The sequence below is a fragment of the Prosopis cineraria genome, unplaced genomic scaffold, assembly GCF_029017545.1.
Source record: "Prosopis cineraria cultivar Desert tree isolate PC_DT_omini unplaced genomic scaffold, ASM2901754v1 PC10, whole genome shotgun sequence".
In the NCBI taxonomy this organism is placed as follows: domain Eukaryota; kingdom Viridiplantae; phylum Streptophyta; class Magnoliopsida; order Fabales; family Fabaceae; genus Prosopis; species Prosopis cineraria.
This window is the reverse complement of record NW_026555341.1, coordinates 6,887,151-6,899,574: the sequence shown is the minus strand read 5'-3', so window position 1 is coordinate 6,899,574 and position 12,424 is coordinate 6,887,151. Positions and strand designations below refer to the sequence as shown.

At 34.0% G+C, this 12,424-nt stretch overlaps 1 protein-coding gene across 1 annotated transcript; it reads left to right on the top strand.

Annotated features, from left to right (window-relative positions):
* Positions 1 to 4,046: 4,046 nt before the first annotated feature.
* On the top strand, positions 4,047 to 10,433 carry LOC129322854 (uncharacterized). The gene is made up of 8 exons (XM_054969287.1): positions 4,047 to 4,284; positions 4,740 to 4,822; positions 5,015 to 5,163; positions 6,499 to 6,556; positions 8,395 to 8,463; positions 8,547 to 8,642; positions 8,849 to 8,938; positions 10,150 to 10,433. Exons 3-8 carry the CDS (start codon positions 5,015 to 5,017, stop codon positions 10,204 to 10,206), a joined length of 519 nt encoding a protein of 172 aa, XP_054825262.1. The 5' UTR covers positions 4,047 to 4,284; positions 4,740 to 4,822; the 3' UTR covers positions 10,207 to 10,433.
* Positions 10,434 to 12,424: the final 1,991 nt, after the last annotated feature.

Here is a 12,424-nt window from a genome sequence, read left to right as displayed (position 1 = left end):
ATATGACATTTTTTTTGGAACACAAGAAAAAATTGCAACTAATGCATAGGGCCTGTTTCAGTGGTCAAGGAAGAATACCTAAACATTCTCATCAACATTAGGCCTACCTCATGATGGCATAGTTGAAATAGAAATCCTGCCACACCTACTTACTACTGATTTTTTATATCCTTTACAAGCAATTGTTGAGGAAACATACCCTAACTTGCTTGATCACATCAAGGACTCAAAGTATTTCACTGATCGAGCTACTAGAAGACTTTGCAGTTTACTATGGTTCTGACATGGCGCCAAGGACTGAAAATGACAATGACTCCCCAAATGATTTGTACTCAAACAGAATTCCTTAACACTATTTACTATTCTGGTTTGCCACCTCACAGCTTACACTTGAAGAAGGAACACCAATCATGCCTCTGAGAAATATAGACCAATCATCAGGTCTATGCAACAGTACAAGATTGAGAATAACACATATGGGAAAGCATGTGTTAAAAGCAACTAGACTAAATGGACCACTTGTAAAGGATGAACATGAACCCTTCTGAGACTTCTTTGCCTTTTGTTATGCAGCGAAAACAATTTCCAATCATCTTGTCACTTGTAAGGCCGATTAATAAAAAACAACGTCAATCACTAGAAAATGTAGGCTTATACCTTCCAAGACCAGTGTTCTCTCGTTGGCAACTATATGTTGCAGTGTTAAGGGTAAAGTCAATTAATAAACTAAAAATCCTAATTGATGGCAATGATAAGAAGCTAAAATCACACGCTACAAATGTTGCGTATGGAGAAATTTTCCAAAATATACAACTTGAGAGTTTATATTGACACCTTTTTTATTCCATACGAAGAGTGTACATAACTAACATTTAATTGAAAATTCCAAAATTGCAGTGAGCACCTACCGAAACATTACAAATTTGTATTGGTCTATATTTCTCCAGAATCCGAAGTCATTGGTATTGTGTAACACATGGGATCTTTCCGAGTTTAACATAAAGGGATTTTATTTTCCTATTATTTTTTTGAATAAAACTCACAAACTCTTCTCTATTTGACCTTAGTTTAATTTTTATAATTTAATTTTACATTTTTGGCCAACAATAATCATGATTTTGATGGGTTGTAAAATAAAACTAAACCTAAAATATTTATATCAAGTATACTTTTACCACTAATTCAGTCATGAGATTTTTTGTGGGTCTAAAATTTATATTAACAAATATTTCCTCCGATCCCATTTATAAGTCTCATTCTAAAAGGTCCATTTGGTCTCATTTATAAGTCATGGTGTGTCTTTTTAGGTAATATTTGAAAAGCATTTCCAAAACCACCCTTCATGAAAGAGAAAAGGTAATATGACATTACTTTTTAGATTTGTTATATAGAGGCATGTTTGGAATTTTACTTATTTTTATTCCTTGTACTTTTATTGTATTGATATTGATAAGGTTGGTAGAAATGACTTATAAATAGGACCGAAGGAAGTAAGATTTTTTTAGTAAAAAGATTTTAAAATTTTTAAAATATTTTTTTCCAACACATGTCATGAGAATTTTATTTTTTTTCCCCCGTAAAAACACAATTATATTAACAAATAAAAAAAAAAGTAGCTACAAGGTTAATGTTAAAACAAAATTAACAAAACTACTATGAAAAGTATAGGTGGGAAAAACAGAATTTTTAGGACCATACTTCTGAATTCTACAGCTATTAAAGTCTTTTAAAAGCCTAAGGATGTCCTGATCAAAGAAGTGATTTTGTGCTTAGCAGAAACAAATTCTCTTATAATGCCAAACATGTAAATATTTCAGATTCGACTGATTATGAGAGAGACTTCGAACAAAGTTCTGAATCCAGAACAGAAGAGCCCGAAAGCAGAAAGTCAAGAATGGCTGGGGAGGTGTTGTTTCAGATCTATCAAAATCACTTCAACACAATCTTTAGCATTGAGAGACAGATGAGCAGCACAATGGGCTTTTTTTTTTAAAAAACAAGTGGAGCTTAATTCTCGAAATAGGAATAACGTGTGGAATATGTGACTGAAGCAAAGAAGGTGCATATCTTTCCTCCTAAAATCTACAGGGATTCTTCGGTGTTGTACAGTAAATATTCTTCCAATTGCATGCATCTGTGAGAAAAAAGTATTGACCTTGAAGTTGACGAATGACCTGATCCATAAGAGTTATCTTTTCTGTATGTAAAGCTTGATTTCTGTAGAATCAAATTAAGTGAATAAGAAAAAATATGCTTCCCAAAAAGCCATCTTGTTGGCTGTGATAGAGTTCACAAAAAATCTGTAAAACCCACTGAATAAACCCAATATTTAAAAGATCAGAGGAGTGCATGGACAAAGAGACAAACCAAATAGCTTTAGTGAAGGGCAATCACAAAAAATGTGATTAAGAGGCTCAAGAGAGTCGAATCTAAAGATACATTGGAGATTGGAGTTGAGATAATGTTTTTGTAAGTTATCCCTGTGGGAACGGCAATGTGAGAGTTTTCTTTTGACCTTCGAAACATGTCATTAGATTTACCCGTCTTAAATAAAAGGCAATTAAATTTAGAATAATTAAGATAAGATTCTTGTTTCTCAATCCATTTTTTATCTTGAAGCTTGCTATTTTTTTTAACGTACTAGGACTTATAAAATTATCATAGTTAGTTAGCCTTAAAAAAAAGAATTATGAATTATTTTTGCCTTTCAAGTGTATACAAAAAGTTGTAAATAACCTCAAACTTAAACATCTATCATTTATATTTTTCAATTTTAAAGATTTTATTTTTCTTCACCTTGTTGATTGTTGAATGTGTTTCGATCATTTATTGCTTTGTGAGGCTTACAATTTTAATTTTTTTAATATTTTTATTATAAAATATTATTAGTGAGTCTCACATTATTTTTTTTATATATTGTTATCCCCTCTCCTTCTCTCTCTCCCTCTCTCTATGCAACCATCTCCTTTTTATCAGCTTATTCTCATCTCTCTCTTGCTGTCCTCTTCATCCTTTAACAGGTCATCATCACCTTCATCATTGTTAGCTCACTCCTCTTTCCAGACACACGAAACTCAATGATCAAGCGAGGTAACCATGATGAAGAGAGGAAGAAGCACCAAAATGTTCAAGGGATTGATGACGTGGATGAGGAGTTCAACGATTTGGTGGCGGCAATAAAGCATCGAAGCAAGTAGAGCATCCATGGTAGAACCTGTTGTAGGATCAATGTGATCTTGTTCTACGTGCTTATGTTGTTCAATTCTATTGGGTTTAGTTGATAAGGAACACGACTATAGTATTAACTCTAATAACTAACATGACTATGTTGCTGTGTGCACAAGACTACTAGCAATGATACAGAGCACGTACAACATGAAAAAATTGCTCAACGATGCTGTGTATCAAGCTCATGATGAGTTCATGGTGGCTCTCAAATATGTCACCCCCTCATCTTCTATTTCTTCTGTCACTCTCTCCTCATCCGGTTCATGGTGGCTCAATTTCATTCCTACCATCATCTTGCTGCTGCACCAAAACCATCCACATCATTTGATAATCTGAATAGCAATTACGAAGAGACTAAGGGCTTTTGCTGCTTTAAAGATGGGAGAATAGAGGATGAAAAGAAACATAAAGAGAACGATGAGGTTAAAGGAAGAGTTGTCATTGGATGAGCATAAGGAAGAGGGGGGGGGGAGGAGGGAGGGAGAAAGTAGAGGAGAGAGAGGACTTAGCTCGCCATAAATGTTACTAGCTTACTTCATCTATTTGGCCTTATTGTCTGAAGTGCAGAATGTGACAAGCAAAGTAGTTTGTATAAGAAGGGAGAAAGGGGGGAGAGAGAGAGAAGTAACATGGAGGAAAAGGGAGAACGATTGGTCAAAAAAAAAAAAAACTAGTGAGTGAAATCCATCAATAGCTTGAGAAAATAACTTTTTGTATATAATTTAAAGTGTATTTGATTAGAGGAGAGGGCTCCCCTTTAAATTGGGAGGAGCTTCTTTCCCTCCCCTTAAACCAAATAAATTCTTAAAAGATAAAAATGACTCTTCATCCTCAATAAAAAAAAAAAAAAACTTGCATCCCCTGCAACAACACGGCTTGATAGGGCGCTTTCTGCAACCACACTGAACTCTGAACCCTCCCAAGCTTGTCTGCTGTGCTGCTGCTCCTGGCCGTGGAAGAACGCAGCCGCTCCGTGCCATTGCTGCCATTGCTCCTAGTGGAAGAATCCATCGCAACGCATCTGCGGTTCCGACTTCTACCATCTCAAGACTCAAGGTTCTTCTCTTACTTTTGGTTTTCTTTTTTCTTTTCTTACCCTTCAAGAGGCTGAGTGATCGGTCATCGTGCTTTATTTTGATTTGAAAAGATTATTCTGTACCTCCATTACAAGGGCTTTTAAACAAATGTCCCCTGTGCATGGCGTCTGAGTTTCGAGTGTCGGAGATATCATCCCATGAGCTTTGCAATACCTCTGTATGCTGTCTTCCCTTTCCGCAGGCTTCGTAATTTTCTGGTATTCTATAAGAAACAGACAATCAATCCCGCAACTGTAACTGCTGTAGCCTTCAAATAGTATGTGCAAAAGGCAAATATACGCTTTGCGTGAAAAACTTATAGTATCTTGCTTAGTGTATACCCTTTTGCTTTTGTTCTTCTATTATTGTCTATTGTGTTACAAAAGGGAACTTCAAGTTTATTCTTAATGAATTACTATTTCATGCTTGTTATAGTTTCTTTCAAGTGTGACTTCGCCGCACCCGGTTGCCTTCTATCATCAATTGTTTGTTGACTTCATTCAACCGAAATTTTGCTGGTGAGTGGTAACCTTACAGATTTGGTTCTATGTGTGTTGATTGATATGATTTTTGAGCCACCCATTGAACTGTGGTGATAACTTTAACATGTGGTTCTATTCTTATATTCTTATGCTCTACCTGACTGCCTATGTGAAGGCTATCAAACAAATTTTCCCGTCTATTGTTTTCATTGTTTGGACATTTCTCAGATGAGGTTTGTGAAGCCGTACCAATTGTTTCTTAGTACGATGAAGGAGACTAAGAGGAAACGAGGGCGATTACTCGGTTTAGATGTTGGCGATAAATATGTTGGGTTAGCTGTTTCAGACCCTGATAACAAAGTTGCCTCACCTCTCAGGTAGGAAGCCTCTCGGGCCCATAGTTGTAGCCTTTGTGGGGTTGAACTATGCCTCTCAAGCCCATATAGCAATTATTGACTTATACTATAAGTTTGCGTAACATTTGGTAACTGTATGCCTGTCCCACTTATAGTTATAAAAAAGATGTAGCCATTGAAAAACATTGGCTTTATCCTGGACTCCAACTTAGTTTAGTATTATGTGATTACAGAGACATGTCAAATTATAGCAACATTGTTTTAAAAAGCTGATAAAAAAGAGAGAGAATTTACCCTGAGGAGAGTGAAATTTGAAACCCTGTGAGGTTTATATTATCCAGGCTTGCCGAAGTATTTCATATCAATCTGTATTGATGTTATCGGGGCTGCTCATTCATGTCTTCAAACCTTTTGTTTAAGTTGATTAGTTTCGCTTGGACTAGAAGAAGACTTAAGCTTCAATAATTATGTGTTTGTCATTATTTTATGCTTCCAGAGTTATTTGAGTAGATGACATAAAAAGTCAGCTTGGACATGTTATCTATTGCTTTTGTCTTTTATTTTTTATAGTATGAGAGAAGGCCGCAAGGTAGCAATTCCAGCTGTCCTCTTGTGAAGTTGAAAGTTTATTATGTATTTTTATTGTTTGGTATTAATATGTTCTAAGTAGGACAATCTTTCTGAACTATCATGGTGATGTTGGTTAGTGACTTTGTGAGGATAAAGGAAATCCAGAAAAATAATAGTTAGGGGTAAAGCATATTCTCTCCAGTTTAGACCAGCTACTTCCATTATCACTGTGGGCTGTGGCCTTGACATTACTTTCATTGCTGCCACTAGGGCCAGTCCATATGGCTTTTGCCTTAACTGTCTTTGCTACTTGCACCCTAACCTCTTAAACCACCTTAATCATTGCTACCAAGATCATCACTATCGCCATTTCTCTTAACTTTGCATTAGCAACCCAGTAGCCATTATCACCACATGCTGATACCATGACCTTCCACTGCCCTTTATAAGTTAGAAGTTATCATTTCTTTGCAAACACCAAGTCACTTAGCTAGTAACATTATTGCTTCTTGTGTAATTTTAGCTTGGAAATTGTCACTTACTGACATTTTACCCTTCAGCAAATAAATCACATTGACATCATAAAAGGCGAATTATTCCATGAGTTTTAAATATGAATCAGTTTTAACAATTAGATAATCAACTTTATTCTTCTTTAGAACTTTACGTGTAATGTTTGGTTCTCATGGCCATGACATTAATTCTTGTACTTGTTTATTATCACCGTAAATTTTCCTTTCTATTTTTGTCATATTTTCATGAAATAAAGTGTATTTTTTATGCCAGTGTTCTGGTCAGGACAAAGTCAAATATTGATTTAATGGCCTCTGATTTTAATCTACTGGTGAGCTTGTTTTATCTCTTGCATCTGATTACATTTACACTGTCTTCCTAATTCTGCACGAAGTTTGTTAGGAGAGCCCTTCTGGTTCTTGGGTTGAATGTGATGATAAATTTAATGGAAATGGCTTTCAATTTTTATTTTTATTTTTTTTTTAAAAAAGGAGCAATGTCTCCGAAAGTGTTATTCTCTATGTTGTAACTTACAACCTGGAATTACCTGAAGGTATTTCTCTTATTGCCAACTTCTTTTTCAGTTCCCTTCTCCATTCTCGTGTTGGTACTAAATTGAAACTTTATGTCAAATATGAGCGTTTGTTTATACAGTTAGCTTTATCACTTAGGAGTATTTCTTTTCTGTTTTCAATTTCATCTATCAATTATGCTCATTTGCTCACTTTCTGGGTTGGGGTTTCTCTTATGCCATGGCGATGCTAAGGTTCCCACTTGATAAGCTTGATCTCTATGTCAGTTAACACTCTTCTGAATTGGGTTGTGATAATTGACTTCAGCTTTTTTAATTGTAATATAACCTTTTCAGATTCAGCGGAGGCTTGGGTTATATGAGTCTCCATTCTTCAGGCACCCAAGGCCCATTTCCTACCCTTGTTCTCCAACAACAACAACAACAACAAGCCTTTATCCCACTAGGTGGGGTCGGCTACATGGATTGCAAGACGCCATTGTGCTCTATCATTTATTAAGCTTTTAGAAATATTATTAATTAAGAGATCACGTTCAATAACTTCCAAGAGTGTTCTCTTAGGCCTTCCTCTACCTCTCTTAATCGGACTCAAAGTTATATGTTCCACTCTTCTCACCGGTGCCTCCCTTGATCTTCTTTGTACATGCCCAAACCATCTCAACCGATTTTCTACCATTTTTTCCTCAATAGGTGCCACCCTCACTTTTTCATGTATGTGCTCATTTCGAATTTTATCTTTACGTGTATGTCCGCACATCCATCGTAACATTCTCATCTCTGCTACTCCAACTTTATGCTCTTGCTGTCCCGTTAGAGCCCAGCATTCACTACTATATAACATTGCCGGTCTGATAGCAGTACGATAAAACTTTCCTTTAAGTTTATTAGGCACCTTACGGTCACAAATAACTCCTTTAGCTTTTCTCCAATTAAACCACCCAGCTTGAATTCTATGTGAAATATCTCCACTGATTTCGCCATCATTTTGAATAATGGCTCCCAAATATCTAAACTTTTCCACTTGAGGTATGATTTGATCTCCCAATTTCACTTCCAAATTATTTTCGAATAGTCTTTTACCAAATTTACAATATAAATATTCCGTCTTACTTCTACTCAGACGAAAACCTTTCGACTCCAATGTCCTCCTCCATAACTCAAGTTTGCAATTAACCTCTTCTCTTGTCTCTGCTATAAGAACTATATCATCCGCGAAGAGCATACATTTCGGGATTTCCTCTTGAATATGTTCCGTCAAAACATCTAAACCCTTGTTCTCCATATTTAAAATTTTTGTCTGCTCATTTTTTTTGTCTAGTAATGATCTTTTATGCTTGCATGTTATGTTATTCCTCTACATTATATCAATAATGAGCTTTGCTTCTTTTGGGACTAGGCACAAAATTGTGCTTTGAAGGGAGAACCTTTAATATTTTCACCTCCAACATATTTTTCCTTCAATATTAGTTGGCTCATGCTCTTGTTATAACTTCATAGTAGTCTTTTATATAGCAACTGGATGCGACAGAATACATTCAAATGGGCAATATATTTCAGTGAATTTGTGGTGTATCCTCGCTTATTTGAAACCGTAATGATAATCAGTTATGCCCTAACAATATGATGTTTGAATGCAGATTTCTAAATTTTCTTTGAAGGGTTTTGTTATTGGTGTTCCTTTTGATAGGCAACGAGCTCATAATGAGGTGAGTCTTATTTATTAAATCATTTTTTGTACGACAGATTTTTGCTCTTCCCCTTGTTACAATTTATTCATATTTCTCATCAGGCTGTACTAGTAAAGGCCTTCATAGATGACCTCAGGGGAACGGGAAAGCTTGAAGGTCTACAATTTACATATTGGAATGAACGCTTCACGTCAAAGGTGAATGCACGTGGCTGCTATAACATCTGAGTATGAAATAAAAATTGTAGATTTTGGAGAAGGCACTTGGTTCAGCTAAATAGCTATTTTTTAGTTAGATGAAGCAAACTCCAATTGAGTTTTAATTTAACTTGCTTCTTTCTGTTCATACTTCCATTGCAATAAAAGGAGATGCAAAAGAATCTCAAGGTAAATTGTTTTTTCAGAATGTAGAGTTGCTTCTAAGGGATTTGGATATAAGTCCATTTCAATCCAAGACTATTCTTGACAAGTTTGCTGCTGTTGGAATACTTCAGGTAAAGCTTTTTTTGATTTGCCTTTCGACATCATGTCTTTCATTAACAATAAACTATAGGGACTAAATAGACTAAAGCAACTAGCAAAAAGAAATCTAGTTGATGTGGAACTCTGTTCTCCCTCTCTCTCTCACTCACACACGCGCAAAATGTGTGTGTGTCAGAGATTACACATATCTTCCATGAATTATAGCCTAATTACAACTCTAGTATACAAATTTTAAAATGTTACACTTTTCCTCTTAAACTTTCACAAAAGGGGAAAACGTACCATATCATCTTTCAGCACTTATGATAAAACCAGATCCTGGCGGTTGCAACTGAGGAACCAGTCAAATTGGTTCGGTTGACCTGTAAACCAGTTTAGCTGGTTTGAAACGAACTCATTTGAGGGTCAACCTTTTTTTGTTTGTTTGTTTGTTTGTTTGTTTTGGCACATGCACCCGGTATTTTAGATCCACCCTACTTCATCTATAAGATATATTAGGCTCCAAATCAGCCTGGATCAAGACAGTTTGGACCATTTCAGATGGCAAACTCTATCACCTAGTATTTAATGCAGCTACATTTCCAATTTGAACTCAAAACCTCTAGTTAAGTTAACACAACCTCCTCGCCAAATGAACCAAATGTTCAATGGTGATGGTCAACTTTTTTGAATTTATGTTTTTAAGAATCTTTCCTATAGAACAGTGGAATTTATTTTGGACAGATCTTAAAAATTGGAAATTGAAGGTACCAGGAGAAACTGGGGTTTAAACCAAATAAGAAGAAAAATGAAAAAAAAAAAAACACACACACACACACACACACAAAAAAGGCCTATATTTGGCCATCTTCGGCACTTGCTCTGAATCATGTTCTATCTTTTGGTAGCATCTCCTTCAAGTATTTTGCAAAATTTTGCATTCCTCTTCTATTTGGTCCTGTCTTCTTCCCTCCATTTGTAAATGCTTAGAAAATGTTATTGACTATGTTAATTTTTACCCCCATTTGATAGATGCATTTATCTAGTTTATTACTTTTAAGCCATTTGAAATCGGGATCCCAAGATATTGCCTTTTCGAACTTGTGGGTGTTTCCTTATGAGATTCAATTTCAAGTTCTTTACGCTTGTGTCCTTTTTGCATTTATGTCAGTCTGTTTAGTGATGAACTTCCATTGTTGGATTAGTTAAAATCCCACTTAAATGTTGTTGTTGGTATTTTTAGGGGTACCTGGATTTTGTTAATAGAAGAATGAAGCAGGCCGAAGAACTCGCCAAATAATGGAAGTGCTTTCAAGCTTTTCAACCTTGCGATAAACAAATTTACTTGATTGTAACTTGTCAAAACGTTTTTTTTTTTTTTAAATTCTTGTATATGCTTGTATAAGATGTTTGTGTTCGTCTTGGCTAGATTAGTTTTTGGGTCTTTTAAGTGTACATGAGAGTTTGAATCTTGAACCTTTTTTTTTTATATATATATATATCCTGAATCTTGAACTTTCACCTGCACCTCATCTCACCCTAAATGCACTAAATTAGTCACCTGCTGAACGCATACCTCATTCCATCCTTAACACCACTAAAATAAGGGACTTGGCTTCTCTTCATTTTTTTCCCTCTCCACTTTCTCTCCCCTTCCCATCTCAACCGTTGGATTCATTTTTGAACAGTTGAAATTCGATATTTTATAAAATTATTATTATTCATTTTTTATAAAGTTTTACATTTTAATAATAATTTTATGGAACATTAAATCTCAACCGTTCAAAAATGAATCCAACGATTGAGATGAGAAGTGGAGAGGGGAGAAAATGAAGAGAAGTTAGGTCCTAAAATAAGGGCTTATTTGTTTAAGCTTAACAAAAAATAATTTTGATCAAATTTATTGGGAAAACTTTAATCAAGTGAGGGGTTGTTGTTAGAAGAAAATTTAAGTCTATTTTGATAAATGATTTTAATTAGCTTATCACAATAAGCTAAATTTTTTTTTCCCAACAATTCCTCATGTTTAATTTAGGGTGCTCCCAATAACTCCTCATGTTGTTTAATATTTTTTTGTTAAAATTAAATAAATCGAGGTTAAATCTATTTGTAAGTTGGTTTGGATGGAAAAAATTATGGAGAATTTCTTTAAAAGTTCAGAGATATGATATTATTGCAAATGAAGGTGAAATAAATATGAAATTTCATTGCACAAATTTTGGTTTGAACTGAAATTAAAATGTCAAGAAAAGTAATTAAAATAACCTTATAGAGTTACAATTTTTACTTTATATGATAATTATCTATGGTTACTAGTTAAAATCTTTACTTTACATGTCACTTCCCACAAGTAACATGTTAAAGTAAATATTTTAAAAATTAACAGGGAATTAGCAAGTTACATTATGCATTTAATAAGTACGGTGATTTTTAAATAATTATCAAGTAATGTCAAAAAATTAATATGTAAAATAAATATTTTAACAACTAATTATAAGAAATTAGCAAGTAATACTATACATCTAACAAGTATGATGATTAAGACGGAAAATTATCAAGTAATGTGAATGAATTAACATGTAAAAGTAATGATTTTAACAAGTAACTATGAGAAATTAACATGTAAAGTAAAGATTTTAACTAAAGAAGGTTATTTCAATTACTTTACTTTACATTTTAATTTCAATTCAAATATAAATTTATACGATAAAATTTCATATTTATTTGAGCATCATTTAAAATAATGTCACATTCTTGATTATTTGATGAAGTCCCCCCCCCCCCCCAAAAAAAGTAACAAAAAAAATTATCCCATAAATGAGACGAGGGCTACACAAAAGTTTTCTAGTCCTGTCTAACCTGGTTTGAACACAAACAAAATAATGTGATGAAATTTCATATTTATTTGAGCATCATTTGAAATAATGTCATGTCCTTGATTATTTGATGAAATTGTCTTGAAAAAGAAAAGTAACCAAAAAAAATTCTCCCACAAATGAGGCTAGGGCTACACAAAAATCTACTAGTCTTATTCAATCTAGTTGAACACGAACAAATCTGGTTTGGTCCTGAAAAAAAATGAACTTGAAGGACTAAAAAAATAAAAAAAAGACTAGATTTTATTTTTAGGTTAGCTAGATAGGGAATTGAGATGTCAAATCACTTGTTTCAATTTGGTCTTATAAAATAATTTTAATTTTTTAATATAGTTTAAACTTTGAACCCTAAAATTAGTGTGTTCTCATCATTTTTAGTTTTTTGCTCTCTTGTCTTTAGTGAACCAGCCGAAACCACTTGTATTGTATTTTCACATCAAACCATATTGTGTGGAGTTTGTTTTTGCAACCGTGTTTTAAAATCTGAATCATTTATTTTTATTGAACAGTTTGTTGAATGTTATGAATTTGAGTCCTATGAATTGTAATTGAAATGGTTTTTACTTTTGTTGGAGATTGTTATAGTTTTATTATGATTATCTTTTAATGTTTTGTGATAAATATTATATGATTATAAATATT

Bases quoted from the DNA above. Each gene is read 5' to 3' on its own strand.
- LOC129322854 (XM_054969287.1), top strand. From the start codon at position 5,015: ATGAGGTTTGTGAAGCCGTACCAATTGTTTCTTAGTACGATGAAGGAG. The intron at 5,164-6,498 runs GTAGGAAGCCTC...TTTTTATGCCAG, and splicing joins AAAGTTGCCTCACCTCTCAG to TGTTCTGGTCAGGACAAAGT. The intron at 6,557-8,394 runs GTGAGCTTGTTT...GTTTGAATGCAG, and splicing joins CCTCTGATTTTAATCTACTG to ATTTCTAAATTTTCTTTGAA.